This window comes from Bos javanicus, chromosome 3, assembly GCF_032452875.1.
Source record: "Bos javanicus breed banteng chromosome 3, ARS-OSU_banteng_1.0, whole genome shotgun sequence".
Classification (NCBI taxonomy): domain Eukaryota; kingdom Metazoa; phylum Chordata; class Mammalia; order Artiodactyla; family Bovidae; genus Bos; species Bos javanicus.
In genome coordinates, this window is record NC_083870.1 from 93,823,834 (window position 1) to 93,844,740 (window position 20,907).

At 38.4% G+C, this 20,907-nt stretch overlaps 1 protein-coding gene across 5 annotated transcripts in view; it reads right to left on the minus strand.

The window, feature by feature from the left end:
• Positions 1–20,907, minus strand: part of ZYG11B (zyg-11 family member B, cell cycle regulator) — a 74,823-nt gene that overhangs the window by 45,757 nt on the left and 8,159 nt on the right. For 3 of the 5 annotated variants that reach the window (XM_061411935.1, XM_061411934.1, XM_061411936.1), the window contains one exon: positions 3,057–3,222. The exons of 1 other annotated variant lie outside the window; for it this stretch is intronic. In XM_061411935.1, coding sequence (XP_061267919.1) covers positions 3,057–3,222 — 166 coding nt within the window. Of the gene's footprint in view, positions 1–3,056; positions 3,223–4,524; positions 4,613–20,907 lie in introns of those variants that run through there. One more of the 5 variants, XM_061411937.1, reaches the window with a different exon arrangement.

Genomic DNA, 20,907 nt, shown 5'->3' on the forward strand with positions numbered 1-20,907 from the left:
TCAGAAAACGAAGATCATGGCATCCGGTCCCATCACTTCATGGGAAATAGATGGGGAAACAGTGGAAACAGTGTCAGACTTTATTTTTGGGGGCTCCAAAATCACTGCAGATGGTGACTGTAGCCATGAAATTAAAAGACGCTTACTCCTTGGAAGGAAAGTTAAGTTCAACCTAGATAGCATATTGAAAAGCAGAGACATTACTTTGCCAACAAAGGTCCATCTAGTCAAGGCTATGGTTTTTCCTGTGGTCATGTATGGATGTGACAGTTGGACTGTGAAGAAGGCTGAGTGCCGAAAAATTGATGCTTTTGAACTGTGGTGTTGGAGAAGACTCTTGAGAGTCCCTTGGACTGCAAGGAGATCCAACCAGTCCATTCTGAAGGAGATCAGCCCTGGGATTTCTTTGGAGGGAATGATGCTGAAGCTGAAACTCCAGTACTTTGGCCACCTCATGCGAAGAGTTGACTCAATGGAAAAGACTCTGATGCTGGGAGGGATTGGGGGCAGGAGGAGAAGGGGACAACAGAGGATGAGATGGCTCGATGGCATTACTGACTTGATGGACGTGAGTCTGAGTGAACTCCAGGAGTTGGTGATGGACAGGGAGACCTGGTGTGCTGCGATTCATGGGGTCGCAGAGTCAGACACGAGTGAGCGACTGAACTGAACTGAAACGGCATTATGTTTTTAGATGGTAAAATTCTTATTCTGATTTCTAGATCTTATGCACACATTTCCTGGAAAACTTTTAGCATTGAGACAACAGATACAGTGAGCAAAGAGTATAACAAGAGAATTATAGAGTCAAGTAAGTAAAACTCTTTAGTATCAGGCTTATTTTAATAAGGACTGCTACCAATATCATTAATCCCTTGAATTGAGTAAATAAGTAAATTTTTTTAAATGAATTATTTTCTAAAATCATTGCACTATTAGAAGACTTATACTAGCAATTTTGAAAGCATTCATAAGGAATTCCCTAGCAGTCCAGAGATTTTTCTTTTGCAGTACTATTAGCAGTATCCACTCTTGACTGTTTGAAGGTGGATATGATTTTTACGAAGAGATTAAATAATCTGTGCATGTGATGAATAAGACAGGTAATCACATGGGGGAAACACAAATGGGGCAGCACACTGTTTCTCTTGATCCTCACTTTCCTCATTTGAACTCAATTTGAAGAAAACTGATAGAAAACACATTCTGATCAAGCATATAGCTTCTCAAAGACATACTCTGGAAGACAATTATTAAGTTATATGTACTTAAAAACTACTTTCATTATTTTATTCATACAAAGCATTCACCAGTGCCTGGTATATAATAAGCATTCAACAAATGTTAGCTGCTATTATTAATTAACAATAGTTATATTTCCAAAGGAATATGGAAAAGTTAAAACTTCAGTTAACATTTATTCTTTTGATTTACAAGACTAGTTATATGTACAAATATTTAAACTGAACTTGCTAAGTGTAATCATTAAACTGAGACCAGAAAGAAATGCTAGCACTACCACAACCTTTTAAATCTCACTTGTAAGGGATCTTTAACTTAAATGTGGATAATACCTATTGAAATTTACCCTCATTCCTTCAGCAGTTGGAAGAATCCAAAGAGACTACAGACTTGAGCAACTTTAGTGAAAACCAAGGAATGCAGACATCTTCTTCCTCCCACCCTTCCTTCGAATGCACTATCTGCATTTGTGTGTGCTCTGTCTATAGACACACACACACACACACACACACATATCAGATAATGGGATATACTTTTGCTGTGACTTTAAGTATATATAATAAATTTATGTATTTGTGTATGTGTGTTCACTTGCTCAGTCGTGTCTGGCTCTTTTGCAACTGGCATGGACTGTAGCCCACCAGGCTTCCCAGTCCATGGAATTTTACAGGCAAGAATACTGGAGTGGGTGCCATTTCTTCCTCCAGAGGATCTTCCCAACCCAGGGACTGAACCGAGTTTCCTGCACCTCCTGCACTGGCAGGTGGATTCTTTACCACTGAGCCACCTGGGAAGTCCCTTATAGTCCCTATATTTAATAAAATATAACAACTATAAACATATTTGAATATATGTATGGGTATATATATTTAAAGTCACAGCAAAAGTGTATATACCATTATCGGCTATCCAGGGGAGCAACAACAGCTCTAATGTAGGAGTAGGAAGGTTGTGTGGCAGTGAAAAGAAAACTGATTTAGAATAAAACAGATCTGCATTTGAACCAGGACTCTATCATTTACTAGCAGTGTAACTCTTAACAAGTTACTTCTCTGAACCTCAGTTTCCTTATCTGTATATGAATAGGACAAAAGTAGCTACCTTATAAGTTTTTGAGAAAATTCAAGAAAAGTATAAAATGCCTGGCATTAATATTACATGGAAGAGGCAATTCATAAATGATAATTAACACTATTGCCATATTTATTTTATTTTATAGTTGTGGAAAAAATTGTATTTCTTACTTGTAAGAGTTTACACACCCTAAATATATAAAGGGATGGAATCTCTTTCAACTTAGAACTTACACGTAGGTAACAAAATTCTCAATATATTGTGCATAATCAGAATTTCACAGATAAATCATTCACAATTTATTTTCAGAATTTGTTTTTGAAGACAGAAGTAATACATTAGCTATGATTTCCCGTTTCAAAGATCAAAAGCATAAACTAGCTTTTCCATTATAACATTTATTGATTTTCTTGCTGCCAAATAACCCTGTAAGGTATTTTAGACCAGCAGACTTCCAAACTGCTATTTTGGGAGAGAAGTTATTTTTGCCATGGGAACAGCTTCTCATAACAACAAAATAGAAGAAACAAACAAAAAAAAAGGGCTTGCCAGGTTAGAAAAGAAAATGCTTACTTAAATTATGCCATAAGTAGCAAGGTAGGCAAAAATAAATGAATTCCTTTTCCTCAATTAGGCTTTTCTGTTATTTCTATGAAAATAATTAAATGGCCACAGCAGCACTTCAAAATCCAATGCTAATTTAAAGGGCATAATTTTTGTTTCCTCTGTTTATTTATTACCATGAAAAGCCATGGTCTGAAGTAGCCGATCAGCCACCTCCTGTGGGAATACTCCAGGTTCCTGCAGACACAATGTTCCATCTTGTCTTGCTGAGCAGAACTTCTCAAGGTGAGTAGTCAGGAAATTCAAGCAGATATCAAGTAAGGAATAAGGAGATGCCTCCTCCTTGGATCCCAGGAAGAAACAAAGGGAAAACCAAAGCCAACAAGTTAGTTTCCAGAAAAGTAGAGAACAAAAGATTCATTTACTTGCTCAACAAGTACTTTTACTCAAGTGTCTACCATGTGCAAGATACCATGTTAGGCAGTGGGAATACACCATATGATCCATGTTCTCAAGAAGCAGGAGAAGAGAAACATTTAAACACATTTTTACTAAAAGTCTATTATATACTATAGTATAGGATATATTGGGTAGTCATGTAAACATACAGCAAGGTATCCTAATCAGTCAAGGATGGTTAGGGAAGATGGCACAGCGGATTAATCTTCCTAAATTACCATCCCAGGACACTCTACTGCTCAAAACATCAGTGGGACGCATGGGCCTGAACACAAAAGAAAAAAGTCTTATATTGTTAGACTGATGATGCCCGAGTCCTTCCAAAATCTAGCCTCAATTTACTTTCCAACTTGACCTCCCACAAAATTCCCATCCCAACCTAACAGTTCAAATATGATCAGTTCATTTGGAGGAAAGAATGTGCTATATGTGTTACCCTCAAAAAAGAAAAAGGTTAACCCAGTTTATTCCAATCTGAGGAATACAGAACTAATCAAATAAGCACAAAGATTTAAGTATAAGGGTTTTGATTACAGAAATAAACACTCTTTAAGGTCCCTAATAACAATAATATAACTAAAATATAATTATAGCAGCTACCATCCATTAGGTGCTTTCTGTATGACTCTGCTGAGAGTTTAACGCTGAGCGCCAAATAATTGATGCTTTTGAACTGTGGTGTTGGAGAAGACTCTTGAGAGTCCTTTGGACTGCAAGGAGATCCAACCAGTCCATTCTGAAGGAGATCAGCCCTGGGAGTTCTTTGGAGGGAATGATCCTAAAGCTGAAACTCCAGTACTTTGGCCACCTCATTCAAAGAGTTGACTCACTGGAAAAGACTCTGATGCTGGGAGGGATTGGGGGCAGGAGGGGAAGGGGACGACAAGGGATGAGATGGCTGGATGGCATCACTAACTCGATGGATGTGAGTCTGAGTGAACTCCGGGAGTTGCTGAGGGACAGGGAGGCCTGGTGTGCTGCGATTCATGGGGTCGCAGAGAGTCGGACACGACTGAGCGACTGATCTGATCTGATCCATTATTTCAGTCATTCCTCACCCCTACTTTACTAAGTAGTGAAGCATTATTTTCATTTTTGCCTAACTGAAAACTGGCTCAGAAAAGTAACATCTAAGTATTCTACACATAGTAACTGACAAAGTGTAACTTCAAATTAAAAACTGACTTAGGGGGACTTCTCTGGTGGGCCAGTGGATAAGACTCCAAGCTCCCAATGCAGGCGACCCAGGTTCAATCCCTGCCACAATGAAGACCTGATGCAGCCAAATAAATAAATAAAAATATCTTAAAAAAAATATGACTGAGGAACATAACTCTTAACCATATTAAATTGATACTACACATGTGACATTTTAATGGCTGAATAATATGCAGCCATTAAAAATTATAGTTCAAAGATATATTACTCAAATATAAAAATATTCATAATACAAGGTAAGTTTTTTAAAATACATAGTTTATAGAACATCCTCAACCTGATAAAAGTCATCCATTCATATTCATGGATCAGAAGATAATATTTTTAAATTGATCTACAGATTCAGTACAATCCCTACCAAAATTCCAGATTCTTTTTTTGCTGAAATTAACAAACTGACCTAAAAGTCATATGGAAATACAATGGACCTAGAATAACTGAAACAATCTCTGAAAAGAACAACAAAGTTGGAAGACACACTTGTCAGTTTTAAAGCTTACTATAAAGCTACAGTAAACAAAGCAGTATGGTACTGGCATAAAAACAGACACATAAATCAATGAGATAGAACTGAAATATCAGAAATAAACTCTCATATTTATGGTCAGTTGACTTAAACAAGGCTGTCAAGACAATTCAATGGGAAAAAAAAACAGGCTTTTCAACAAACAGTGCTGGGATAACTGGACGTCTACATGCAAAAGGATGAACATGGGGTCCTTCCTCAAAGCACATATAAAAATTAACTCAAAATAGATCAAAGGCCCAAAGGTAAAAGTTAAAACTGTTAGGTTCTTAGAAGAAAACATTGGTATAATCCTTCCTGACTTTGAATTGGTGAATGACTTCTTAGATATGACATCAAAAGCACAAACAACCAAAGAAAAAAGCAGATAAACTAGACTTCATAAAAACAAAAAAACTTTTGCATCAAAGGTCATCATCAAGAAAGTGAAAAGAAAACCCCAAAAAATGGGAGAAAATATTTGCAAATCATGTATCTGTTAAGGGATTTGTATCTAGATTATACAAATAATTCTTACAACTCAATTATAAAAAGACAACTCAAAGACAGGCAAAGGTCTAAATGGACATTTCTCCAAAGAAATACAAATGACCAAGAGTCACATGAAAGACATGCAACATCATTAGTTACCAGAAAAATGCAAATCAAAATTACAATGAAGTAATATCTCACACTTACTATTAAGGCTATAACCAAAAGACAGATAAAAACAAGTGTTGGTGAAGATGTGAAGAAACTGGAACTCTCGTACCCTGCAAGTGGAAATGTAAAGTGGTACGGCCACTTTGGAAAACAATCTAGCAGGAGCTTCCCTGGTGGCTCAGTGGTGAAGACTCCTGCCAGTGCAGGAGACATGGGTTCAATCCCTGATCTGGGAAGATCCCACTTGCTGCAGAGCAACTAAGCCCATGCACCACAACTATGCAGCCTGCCCTCTAGAGCCCAGGAGATGCACATATCACAGCTACTGAAGCCCGTGCCCTGGAGAGCCTGCAACAGGAGAAGCCACCATAATGAGAAGCCCAGGCTCCGCAACTGTGCTCTCCACAACGAGAGAAAAGCCCACACAGCAATAAAGACCCAGCACAGCCAAGAATAAATTAAACTTCTTTAAAAATCTATCAATTGCCATATAACCTTGCAATTCCACTAAGTATATACTTAAGAGAAATGAAAACGTATGTTACACAAAACTTGAACATAAATGTTTATAAAAGCTTTATTCATAATAGATGAAAAGGGGAAATGGCCTAATATCATCAATTTATGACTGGATAAACAAAATATGGTATATTTAGACAATGGAATAATATTCCATTGTATTATGGAATCACAGATGGATCTCAAAAACATTATACTAAATGAAAGAAGCCGGTCACAAAAGACCATATAAAGCAGAATTCCATTTATGCGGAATGTCCAAAATAGGCAAATCTATACAGACAGAAAGATTAGTGGATGCCTAGAGCTAATGGAGGGGAAGAGTTGTAGGAAAATGAGAAGAAAATGCTAATGGGTACATAGCTTGTTTTTGAAACTGAAATATTGAAATATTTGAAAATATTCTGAAATTGATTATGTATTTGCACAACTATTAGTAACTTAAAAACCACTGAATTGGGTACACTTCAAATGGGTGAACTGAATCGCATGTGAATTATATATCAATAAAGTTAACACAAAAATTAGTTTACAAAACTATAAATATAAAACTGAAATAAATACATCAAAATATTAACAGTCGTTAACTCTGGGTAAATTGCTATCGGTTATTTTATATGGTATGACCTGCCTCTTGAGAAATCTGTATGCAGGTCAGGAAGCAACAGTTAGAACTGGACATGGAACAACAGACTGGTTCCAAATAGGAAAAGGAATATGTCAAGGCTGTATATTATCACCCTGCTTATTTAACTTATATGCTAAGTACATCATGAGAAACGCTGGGCTGGATGAAGCACAAGCTGGAATCAAGATTGCCGGGAGAAATATCAATAACCTCAGATATGCAGATGACACCACCCTTATGGCAGAAAGTGAAGAAGGACTAAAGAGCCTCTTGATGGAAGTGAAAGAGGAGAGTGAAAAAGTTGGCTTAAAATTCAACATTCAGAAAACTAAGATTATGGCATCCGGTCCCATCACTTCATGGGAAATAGATGGGGAAACAACGGAAACAGTGACAGACTTTATTTTTGGGGGCTCCAAAATCAGTGCAGATGGTGACTGCAGCCATGAAATTAAAAGACACTTGCTCACTGGAAGGAAAGTTATGACCAACCTAGACAGCATATTAAAAAGCAGAGACATTACTTTGCAACAAAGGTCCATCTAGTCAAAGCTATGGTTTTTCCAGTGGTCATGTATGGATGTGAGAGTTGGACTATAAAGAAAGCTGAGCGCTGAAGAATTGATGCTTTTGAACTGTGGTGTTGGAGAAGACTCTTGAGCGTCCCTTAGACTGCAAGGAGATCCAACCAGTCCATTCTAAAGGAAATCAGTCCTGAATATTCATTGGAAGGACTGATGTTGAAGATAAAATTCCAATACTTTGGCCACCTGATGCAAAGAACTGACTCATTGGAAAAGACCCTGATGCTGGGAAAGATTGAAGGCGGGGTGAGAAGGGGATGACAGAGGATAAGATGGTTGGATGGCATCACCGACTCAATGGACATGAGTTTGAGTAAACTCTGGGAGTTGGTGATAGACAGGGAGGCCTGGCATGCTGCAGTCCATGGGGTCGCAAAGAGTCGGACATGACTGAGCAACTGAACTGAACTAAACTGATCTTATATGAATAAATCTAATTTTCTATATACCATGTGATTTCTAGAATTAAAAGTTATTTAAAATTACATATTTTACAGTTTACAAAGTGCTTTCACATGGACACATTTGATATTGTAATAACTGAGTAAAGTGGACAACAAAGATATTATTTATAAGATGAGAAAACAGACTTCACAAAAGTTAAATGGTTGGCCCAATGTAACAGAGGCTGTGAGCTACCAACCATGAAATTTGTTCTTCTTTTCTTCCATGTTAATAAACCTTTTATTTTTACCTGGGCGTAGGACCATCTGTAGCAAAGGTCATATACCTCTGTCTTCTCTGCAGCCAGAGGTAGCTAGAACACATAAGAAAAGTTTAGAGGAAGTAATTCTTCAAATTCAACTTCTGCCTCATAGAATTTTGCATTTTCTGTCTTACTTCCTGTGTTGTAAGTATGAATTCTTCCTGCTTTTTCTACTCTTCACTGTACCATCTTTCTAAGTGTCTATAATTCATCACCCAGATGAAACAAGCTACCCTTTGACCTCAGTTGGTAAGTTTCAAAATAATCTATTTATTTTACAAAAGAAAATGAATGAAAGTTGGGTAACTGTCAGAGACGAGACATGAACTCTCTGAGCACATAATTTTTTTTTTTTTTGAGCACATAATTTTTAGAAGTCATTTTAACAGAACAAACCTAAGGAAGTAATATATGAACATTTAGAATACTGAATTAATCATTCTAAAAATTTTTTTCCAATTGATAAAATATGTTCACAAACAAAAACATTTTTTCACCCCCACAAATTTTTCCTTTTCAGAGAAAACTTCACCTGATCTCTATAATTCCTATTAGCAAGCATAAAAAGACTGTTCTAGTCAGCTGCTCTTCTATTGGGAAGTACATGTGCCTAATAGTTAATTACCTGGGCTTTAGAACTAGAGTGCAAATCCCAACTTTTCATTTGCTAACTGTGTGACATTACACAAGCTATCTAAACTTTCTGCTCCTCAGTTTTCTCATCTTATAATGCAGGTAATAATAATGCCTACTTCATAAAGTTGTTGTGAGGATTCAAATGAGATAAATAGGATCAAAAGAACTCAGAATAATGGCAGTATGCCTGGAAACACAGCTTGCAAGGGTCAGAGTCAGGATTCAGACCCAGGAAATGTAGCTCCAAGAGCCTATGCCCTTATCCAGCATAATATACTATCTTTCAGCTTTATATACAAATTCTAAATATGTTATCTCGCCTGATACTGAAAGCAGTTATGTGGGAACAAGGAAAATCATCTCCATTTAAAGAAAAACAACAGAGAGGTTATATATATCAAGCCAATGACAAAACTACAACTGTACTCAGGTGATCTGAGATCTCCTCCAAAAACTATACTGCCATCTGTGATTCCCCAAATTCCAGGATTTTTAGCTAACACAGAAGTATTGAGAGATCAGTAATTTTAATTTTATTATTATTATTTTTGGCTGCATCAAGGCATGAGTTCCCCAACCAGGGATTGAACCTCGGCTATGGTGAAAAGTGAAAGCACCTTCTAATCACTAGGATTTCCAGGGAATTCCCTTTATTTTAAAACAGACAACAGCAGCACAGGACAACAAAGAAAGGATAAAGCAGAAGCTGAAATTCGGTGTCTAAACAATTCATCTCTTGAAAATTCCTGCTCAGGGAGATTTTTCCCTTCACCAATTAGGCACACTCCAGGCAAGGCAAAAACAAAGCTCCTACTAGAAAAAAAGCAGGAGGGAGAGGAGGTCAAGTCTGATTTCGTTTGGATCATAAGGTAACCCACACAGTTCAAAGACTAAATTTCAGACAAGACTGAGCGGCTTCACTTTCACTTTTCACTTTCATGCATTGGAGAAGGAAATGGCAACCCACTCCAGTGTTCTTGCCTGGAGAATCCCAGGGACAGGGGATCCTGGTGGCTGCCGTCTATGGGGTCACACAGAGTCGGACACAACTGAAGTGACTTAGCAGCAGCAAGCTGCTCTTTATATATGACTCCAAAGCCAGTTTCTTTTATAATTTCTGTTACTCCATAGTTATTTATGACAGTATCTGTCTACCCTACTAGATCATGATGCTCTTCAAGTTCAAGGAACATATTAACCCTTTTTGTATATCCTTAGCACCTAGAACACTCCCTGATATTTACCTGTTAAAAGAGAAAGAGTTCAAATTCGAATAGTGGTAAAGAGATTTGCCCAGAGTCACACTATTTGTAAGAAGTGGGGCAAAAATGTAACCCTAGATCTTCTTATTATGAAGTCTATATCTTTTCCACTATAATATGTGAGAGACATGGGTTCAATCTCTGGGTCAGGAAGATCCCCTGGAGAAGGAAATGACAATCTTCTCTAGTATTCTTGCCTGGAGAATCCAACAGACAGAGGAGCCTGGTGATCTACCATCCATAGGGTGGCAAAGAGTCTGACACCACTGAAGTGACACCACACACGCACCCACACACACCACGTGCTCAGTTGCTACAGTCTGTCCGACTCTTTGAGACCCCATGGATGGTAGCCTACCAGGCTCTTTTGTTCATGGGATTATCCCGAAAGAATACTGGAGTGGGTAGCCATTTCCTCCTCCAGGGATCTTCCCCACTCAGTGATCAAACCTGAGTCTCCCGCAGCCCCAGCATTGGCAGGTGGTTTCTTTACCACTGAGCCACCTGGGAAGCCCATACTGTACCCTACCTCAGAACAATTATTAGTTTGGCACTGACATAAATGCCAAAAAACAACTTGGGGACCAGCTGGTTTTTACAGTGACTCACACAAGTGGTGATAATGCTGTGGATTACGGCAGAAGCAAAAAAAACGGGGGGGAAAAATCCAAAGTGAAAAACAATTTGAAGAATTGACAAGATGCAGTAAGTGACCAAACAGCAAACAGGTGCTGATTTCTGAATTCCCAGTACCTAGCATAATGCCTGGAAAATCCCATGAACAGAGGAGCCTGGTGGGCTGCAGTCCATGGGGTCGCACAGAGTCGGACACAACTGAGCGACTTCACTTTCACTTTTCATTTTCATGCATTGGAGAAGGAAATTGCAACCCACTCCAGTGTTCTTGCCTGGAGAATCCCAGGGACAGCAGAGCCTGGTGGGCTGTCATCTTTGGGGTCGCAGAGTCGGACACGACTGAAGCGACTTAGCAGCAGCAGCAGCATAATGCCTGGCACTCTCCTAGATACCTGAGTGTTCTCTGGATTGACCAGCATTCCTACAGAATCCTTTTGACATATATTTGGCCCTCACAGCAGACTTGTGGAGCTGGTGTAATAGACGCTACTTTGTATATGAGGATACTGGAGATCAGAAAGAACAATGCACCCAAGTTCATCGAGTTAAAAATGTAGCAGAATTAGGCCTTGAACCAACATATTTAATTCTTTTTTTTTTTTTTGATGATTTATAAAAATTGACCATTTATTTGGAAAAAAAAAAAGTTAAAAATTTTAGCATCATCAATAACTAAGAGTGGAAATCAACTCCACAGGCCCACAGCTTTGGTAATAACTAAAAAGGTAAACAAGGATCTGCTGCTGCTGCTGCCGCTAAGTCGCTTCAGTCGTGTCCGACTCTGTGCGACCCCATAGACAGCAACCCACCAGGCTCCTCTGTCCCTGGGATTCTCCAGGCAAGAACACTGGAGTGGGTTGCCATTTCCTTCTCCAACAACATATTTAGTTCTAATTTTTCCTATTCCATAGAGTGCTGTCAGATGAAGGAGGGAAAAGGGTGGAAGACAGAGAAGCTGAGGTTTTAAAATAAAACAAACTCCAAGATTTAAAGTAGTCATTAACCAAATGTGTGTGTGTGTCTGTGTGTGCGTAGAAATAGCACAGATAAGCACACAAGATAAAATGCTAACATTTGGAGGATTTGGGTGAATGTCTATACGAGAATTCATATTATTTCTGCAACTTTCTGTAAGTCTGAAATTGTCCTCAAAAAGTTAGAAAATAAAAAATGAAATAGGAATTAATACTCCCATGATCTCACTAACAAGACTGAAAAGAAGACAAGGCAAAGACTTATTTCTTCAAGGGAATTTGGTATGGCTGTGAAAAGTCTGTCTGCTTAGGCAAGTACAGAAAAGGAACTAAAAATGCTTCTGTGAAAGAACTGAGCTGAATATACAGATTTAAATATCACCCCCTACTGGTGACAGCTGAGTCACAGAAGAGATAAATTCTCAGAGGAGTGATCAGACAGGATAACTAAGCCCTGTAATTAACTATCACACGTACAGCAGGCAGAATGACGTGGTCCCTCAACACTGGCTGAAAAAACACCCTATGGAAAACAGGAAAAATAACACCAGTCTGAAAGAACAGCACAGCTCTTTAATTTTTTTTGTTAACATGGTGTTTTCTGGAACTGGATAAAATCCTGACATTGTGAATCATTCAAATCAAGTATATCCAGATTGGTCCTCTCAAATACTGCTGCTCAAAGTATAAATTGTCACAATTTCTCTGGATATAAAAGACTTAATTGCAATCTCAAAAACACCCAGTCCCTGGATCCAGGACCTCATCTAAGAATTTACCAGGAACAAAAAAGAAAAAATTTTTAAAAAAAGGGGGGGAGGGATAACCAGAGATATTAACAAAGGAATTTACACAAAGAGACTTATTCACAGTTTTTCTAACCTCCCCGCTAAAATACATATACAAATTCTAAAATAGGGGGGAAATGGCAAGCAAATTATGGTATATCAACTATATAGATAATTTCATAATAATATGTTTATGAATAACTCTTTTTTAGAACCCAGTCTTTAAAGTATCTTTTTCACATTTTATTCTGAAATGATGAAACAAAGAAAAGTTATTCAATTTCAGTTATGTATATGTGTGAGAAGGATACAATGTCAAAACTATTTTTATTTTTTGTCTCTACACTTCATTTCTGGAAAAAAAGTTTACTTAGATATGTGTTATGTGAATTCTTAAATGAATTTCTCCAGTAGTAGAGTAATAATTTTTGTTCAGAATTCAAGTTTTCTTGAGCTATAATCAAATACCTTTGAGTTTGCTTGGGCTAAGTTTTTCTGTTTTTGTTTTTTTTTTTTCAAACTTCAAACTTTTTACTTTCTATTTGGATATAGCCAATTAAAGAGCTAAGGGACATACATATACATGTATCCATTCTTCCCCCAACCCCCTTCCCATCCAGGCTGGCACATAACACAGAGTTTCATGTGCTACACAGTAGATCCTTGTTGGTTAAAGACAGTAAAATGCTAAGAATAAAGTTAATCTAAGCTAAACAAAAACTGTATATGCAGCAAGAGTTCAACTAAACATCTATACAGGCATAGGATTAGGATTCCCTTGTGGCTCGGCTGGTAAAGAATCAGCCTGCAATGCAGGAGACCTGGGTTTGATCCCTGGGTTGCGAAGATCCCCTGGAGAAGGGAACGGCTAGCCACTCCAGTATTCTGACCTGGAGAATTCCATGGACTGTAATGTCCATGGGGTCACAAAGAGTTGGACATGACTGAGCAAATTTCAGAAGATTATATAGCTACTTCTAAACTAAACAATATGTTATAGTAAACCTACAGAGAAGAGCAAGGGAAAGATTTAAAAATAAAAAGGACGGTGGGGGTGGGTGGAAGTAGCATAAAAGAATGGGGCACACAGAGGAAAAACTGGCAGTGGTTATCCTCTATTTCTTACGTTGGATGCTGGTTTTTAGACGTTTGTTTACTATGTTTCATGGCTTACATAAATGTTTTCTATGGTCTTCTAAATGTATCAAATTATTATTTTTTAAAAAATAAGATTCATTTTTATTTATTTATTTGACTGGACTGGGTTTTAGTTGCAGCATGTGGGATCTAGTTCCCTGACCAGGGATCAAACCTGGTCCCCTGCTCTGGGAGCACAGAGTCTTAGTCACTGGACCATGAGGGAAGTCCCTAAAAGTATCCGTTATTAAAAATAAGAGAAAAAAAAGCAAAAACTTGTGAAAATGTTGAAAAAAAGAACTGTGTTCACATTTGTGCTTTTCAAATATTTCAAAATAACCAAAAATCAGTGTATATTTTATCAATATAGTCATACTTTTCAATATATGTATTCAAACTAGTAAGAACAGACCTTTTATATTAGACTTTATAATAGACCTTTTACATTTAATTATACATATAATTAAAATTATATTAATTATGAATAAAAATATACATGCTGTGCTGTGCTTAGTCGCTCAGTCATGTTCAACTCTTTGAGACCTCATGGACTGCAGCCCACCAGGCTCCTCTGTCCATAGCGGATTCTCCAGGCAAGAATACTAGAGCAGGTTGCCATGGCCTCCTCCAGGGGATCTTCCCAACCCAGATCAAATCCAGGTCTCCTGAATTGCAGGTGGTTTCTTTACCAACTGAGCCACCAGGGAAGCCCACGAATACTGGAGTAGGTAACCTATCCCTTCTCCAGGGGATCTTCTGGACCCTGGAATCAAACCGGGGCCTCCTGCATTGCAGGCAGATTCTTTACCAGCTGAGCTACCAGGGAAACCCATATACATGTACACACACACATTTTTATTTTTCCTAAATTGGTCATAATGTAACTTCTCACCACTGCTCCTACACCCTTTCCCTATGCAGTCTTACATTTCTGAGGTTTTACCATCTAACAGTGATGGACTGGGTTGAAAAGGGCATCTTGAGAAGGGTTTCAGGGGAAAGGCAGGGGGATGGTTATGATGTATATAAAGGGAAGTAAATAGGAAATAAAAAAGAAATTTTAAGAAATATATCTGTGAACTCTGTTCTATTTCAGCTGTCCAAACATTTTGCAAATAAAGACTCTTGAGTTATTACTAAATGACTTTTTGGCTGAAGGATTATATTCCATAGATTATGACACTGCTCTGAGGCTAAACAACATGGAACATAGTTTAGTTATACATAAACAATTAAAGAATTTTTCCTGCTATTAAAGCTAGTTAGACAAACATGTATCTTCTCTTCTGCTCCTGTCTTTAGATGCCACAAAGTAGAATCTTGAAGGAACAACAAAAGAAAAGAACAACAAAAATAAAGAACAACTGGACTGAAAGGAGGTTAAGAGAGGTCTTGAGATGATACCTCAGGGAGACACAGTTCAGTCGCTCAGTCATGTCTTGACTCTTTGCGACCCCATGAGCCGCAGCACGCCAGGCCTCCCTGGAGACACAGAAGGCTTTCAAATGAGGAAAAGGAAAAAAAAGTAATAATGACACTAACAGCTCATGCTACAAGAGCCAAGATGTAGGTCCACACCTTCATCATTAAACAGCTGTCTAACTCTTCGATTTATAACGTCTTTTCAGTAGTCCAGTGGTTAACAATCTACCTTGCAACGCACAGGACACCAGTCAATCCCTATTCTGGGACGATCCCACATGCTGCAGGGCAACTAAATCCATGTGCCACAACTACCAAGCTTGCGCTCTAGAGCCCATGAGCCGCAATTACTGAGCCCCTGAGCACCTAGAGCCCGTGCTCTGCAACAAGAGAAGCCACTGCAAAGAAAAGCCCGCATGCTGCAACCAGAGAGTGACCCCTGCTCACCAAGACTAGACAAAGCCTGTGTGCAACAACGAAGACCCAGTGCAATCAAAAATAATTTTAAATAAATACTAAGTCTTTTGAAAACAATCATTACTATGATTCTATAAAGTAAGGAGAAAGAGATTATCTTTGTTGAAGAAGCTGAGGTTCAGAGAAGAAATGTCACCAGTGGTAGGTAGTCAGTCATGCCTACCTTTCTCAATACATGCTGTCCTCTCTCCTGAGAATACCCTTCTCTTCCTCTCATCTATCAAATTCCTACCAACACTACAAGAGCCAGGACACATGTCCACTGCTCCCGGAAGCTGTTCCTCATATCCCAAAATACAACTGATACAATCACATGACATTCTCTATACAGTTCTATTACAATCATCCACTGTATAATTTTTACTTGTTTAGATGGCCGTCTCCCTCTCAAGACTACAAATTCAAGGAAAGTTAGTAGTTCTCAAATGCTTTTTGTCTAAGATCCACATAAGTGGGGCAAAAAAACCTCATAGCCTATCCATCCCTCCTGGTTCCCAAGTTTCAACGCAAAACCATATTAACAATATCACTACAAGGGAATTTTACCGACATTTGCTTCACCAAGAAAAATGGATGTTTCCTATTCAAGTTACAAAACACTGTCAAAGTCTAAATCTGGAAACTTTTATGTCAAAAGTTCTTTTAGTACAAATATATATATAACCACACACTAGATGAAGTCAATGATAATTTACAATTAAGATACAAAACTAGTAACAATAAAAAAAAATACCATCATCTCAATACAACAATGCTGAAGCACTGAGTACAAATCTCCTTTCCAAATTACGGGAATTACAATAAGCTACATTTGTACATATGTAGTAGGAGATCTGCAACACTTCTAAGTATCATACAGAAGAACAGACTTCTTCCTAAGGAGTCTTTGAGGAAATCACATGCTGATACTCATTAGCTCTTGCTAATCTTCTCATGGCTTTCTTTTAATCTTCCTAATTTTTTAAAATTTTCTTCCTTATATTCTCCATTCTTGACATATTTAGTCATCTATGCAATATTCAGCTAGAGGCATACTCAGTCACTTTCCCATGACTTAGTTACATAATTTGTTGGTTGGTTTGTTTTCTATACGTAAAAGCTTCACTCTGTTACTATGTCACCAGGGTCAGGGCAAAGAAGCATTTCGGCTTTCTGAGCAGTGGTCAGAAAGCTTTCTGAGCATTTCTAGCAAGTGGGGACGTGGGGGACACTGGGGATTGACTACATATTGCAACTGTAGTCTACTGCTGGAGGAGACTGGGGCTTCCACTGTTGCTGGAGTGATAAAAAATGAAGTCCTCATCGATCAGGCATCCTTTATACTTAGGGCCTAAAGTTCCAAAAAATGCATCAGATAACTTATTTGTTGAATGAATTAGTAAGTTACTAGATGACATCTCAGAATTAATATATTTCTCAAGAAACTACTTCAGGAAACATCTGATACAAAAAAATAGTAAGACTGCCTTAATTCCTCAAGACAGACCTTGTGGGTTTCAAAACTATTAAATAATGAGGTCTCTCTTTTGATTAATTAATTAAAAGGAAAAATATACTTTATGGATGATACCAGGAACAGTATCTAACAGTAAAAAAAAAAATTCATATCCTTTATGATCATTTGATATCTATAATAACCTTATGAAGTAAAAGGAAAAATATTAGAAATTTCATTTCACAGTTAAGGAAGCTGAGGCACAAAAATGAAATGATGTTTCCAGAGACCCTGTGCTTAACAGGAAGAACACTTGACCTTGATTTGAATTCAGTGGTGTTACTGCAAATTATTTAGCTTTTCTGATCCTCTGTCCTATCCTTTGCAGAATGGGGATAATATTAGTACTTATCTCATGGTGCTATTGTCAGGATGAAGTGAGAAACTGTTTTTAAAGCCCCCAGCACAATGTCTGGCAGAGTAATTACTCAGTAAATGTTCCCTTCCTACTTAATACCATGATCTTGCATAAGTTATATAAGTTCAAGTTTCAGGCACATAAGGCAGAAAGTTCATGACTGTAAATTCTCGAGAGAGACTATTCCCATCCAGAGACCATGTCAAGACAAGTAAGCTCCTTTGTTTCCCTACACCATGAGGCAGATATTTTTTAGTCTATGTTTTCACCAATGGCGTGATGTTAGGTGTTAGGGTCCTGGCTTTATGCAGTTGTCTTGGTTATGATTCATGAATCAGATTCAAGATCTTACCTCCTACCTGAAAAGTTCCTAGGACTAATAGATCCTCCAATAGAAGGCAAAGGCTCTGATACTGTTTTTTTCCGCATCCCCGGATGATTTTTTCCTAAAGATTGGACCAATAACCAGGTGACTACAAAGATCACAAACTTGACAATTTCAGTATTAGAAATAAATGTTTTACTGACGTCTCTCTGAGGGACTATGTAACAAATACTGTGGTGAAAAGTGTGGGTTTGGAAGTCAGCCTGCCTGGATTAAAATGCCAGCTCTACCACTTACAAAACGATGATGTAACTTTAGGCATGAGTACTTAATCTCCCTGTACCTCAGTTTCCTGATCTATAAAAGCACACAATAACAGTACCTACATCACAGGATTGTTGCCATAAATAAATTTTAGGTGTAAGACACTTAGAACAGTGACTCAGTTCAGTTCAGTTGCTCAGTTGTGTCAGATTCTCTGCGACCCCATGAACCACAGCACGCCAGGCCTCCCTGTCCATCACCAACTCCCAGAGTCCACCCAAACCCATGACCATTGTGTCGGTGATGCCATCCAGCCATCTCATCCTGTCGTCCCCTTCTCCTCCTGCCCTCAATCCCTCCCAGCATCAGGGTCTTTTCAAATGAGTCAGCTCTCCGCATGAGGTGGCCAAAGTATTGGAGTTTCAGCTTCAACATCAGTCCCTCCAATGAACACCCAGGACTGATCTCTTTTAGGATGGACTGGATGGATCTCCTTGCAGTCCAAGGAACTTTTCAAGAGTCTTCTCCAACACTACAGTTCAAAAGCATCAAGTTCTGGCATATATTAAATGCTCAGTGTGTGTGTGTGTTAGTCAATCAGTCGTGTCCAATTCTATGTGATCCCATGTAGCCTGCCAGGATCCTATGTCCATGAAATGCTCCAGGCAAGAATACTGGTGGGCTGCCATTTCCTTCTCCAGGGGATCTTCTCGACCCAGGGATTGAACCTGGGTCTCCCACACTGCAGGCAGATTCCTTACCATCTGAGCCACCAAGGGAGCCATAAATGCTCAATAATTGTTAGCTATTACTATACAATGTAAACTCCATAAAACGAACACTATTTTTGTTCACTGCTATATTCCCAGAGCCAACAAGAATGTCTAACAGATAGGCACTAAATGTTTATTGAATGAGTAAATGAACAGTCAACACAAATTTATTGTTAGGTGTGTTTAAAGTATTTATTTGCCCCTAGAGAAAGAGACCATATGTTCAGAGAGAAATATTAAGTCCCAAGTCTAGCAATAAAATTAAACAATGGGATTGAAAAGCAGACAGTGTCATTGGACTTCATGGATATAAGACACTTCAAGATACTGAAACAATCTTTGACTCCTTGTTTTAGTAGTACTCCATGGGATATCTCTTTTTAGTTTATGGAGTTTTCCCCTCCTTGCGGTAGTAGTAAAGGTACAGGTATATTATACTCAAGGGTACAGATATTTTCAATTATTTGGCATGGACTGAGGGGAGTTATTTTCTTTTTTAAAAAATACCAATTAGTGAATTCCCTGGCAGTCCAGTGGTTAGGACTCCATGCTTCCACTGCAAGGGACATGGGTTCGATCCCTGGTCACACGCCGTGCAGTATGGCCAGAAAAAAAACAAGCAAAAACGACCAACTACTCTTCAGAGATCCCTAGACACCAAATAAAGTTGCAGGTATGACCAACCTAGACAGCATATTAAAAAGCAGAGACATTACTTTGTCAACAAAGGTCCGTCTAGTCAAGGCTATGATTTTTCCAGTGGCCATGTATGGATGTGAGAGTTGGACTATAAACAAAGCTGAGCACCGAAGAATGGATGCTTTTGAACTGTGGTGTTGGAGAAGACTCTTGAGAGTCCCTTGGACTGCAAGGAGATCCAACCAGTCCATCCTAAAGGAAATCAGTCCTGAATAGTCATCAGAAGGACTGATGTTGAAGCTAAAACTCCAATACTTCGGCCACCTGATGCGAAGAGCTAACTCATTTGAAAAGACCCTGATGCTGGGAAAGATTGAGGACAGGAGGGGAAGGGGACGACAGGGGATGGGATGGTTGGATGGCATCACCGATTCAATGGACATGAGTTTGGGTAAACTCCAGGAGTTGATGATGGACAGGGAGGCCTGGCGTGCTGCGGTTCATTGGGTCGCAAAGAGTCAGACATGACTGAGCGACTGAGCTGAAATGAACTAAAGGCAACCTTCTTGCATGTATCACTTCAAGGCTTGGCCAGTGTGGCAAAGGGCTCTGTGTTAAAGGGCAAGAAGCTAGATTTCTATCTACAAAAGATCAAGGCTTGCAAAGGTAAATAAATCCCCTTCTCTTCCATCTTAGCTCATGTAATAAAGCTATTCCATGAAACAATACAAAAATTCAGATCAGCAGTCACTTAGCAGACGAGCAGATCATAGCAATCACTAACTCAAAGAGATACTTTAGCATTATTTTCCTCTTAACTACTAGCATTAGTTTTGAAATATAATATGGTAAACAGAGAAGCTGGGTTAATAATGGAAAGAGCACTGGGCTTGCAGTCAGTCCCAGCTCTGCTATTTAGTAGCTGTGTGACCTTAGGTAAAAAAATTAACTTCTCAGTTTTCTTGTCTGCTAAACCTCTATCTTGACTACCTCACAAAATGGCACTGAGGAATAAATGGGATGTGTATGAAAATGCCTTTAAAATACTAACATACTATGGAAATATTAACATAATTGAAAGAAGGGTTTCCGCTGTGAAAAGTTGTATAGTATATTAATGGAGGTAAGAGCTCAGGTTCACCCAAAATTAAAACCTATTAAAGCAGTCTGCCACTACAGGTAATAGAATGTACCTACTTTACTAAAATATTTACCTTTAACATGCTAGAATCTTACTACAGTTTTTAACAGGTGTAAAAGGTCACAGAGAGAGGATTTAATACAACCTTTTCACCTTAGAGATTTAAAATTGGAGGCACATAAGATGAAATGACTTGCCAAAGGTTACAAGGCCTATGGAAAGAAAATAACTGATATTACATAACCAAGAGCACTGAAACTTTTTTTAAAATGCCCTTAGAAAAGGAGACTATGACATTGAACATGCATTAAGATGCTTTTGAGAGCTAAGCAAAGTGTTCATACAAGGGAGAACTGGAGATCGGAAAAAAGAAAAAAAACTTTATATAGAGTTAACAAAATATTTAATTTAACCACCC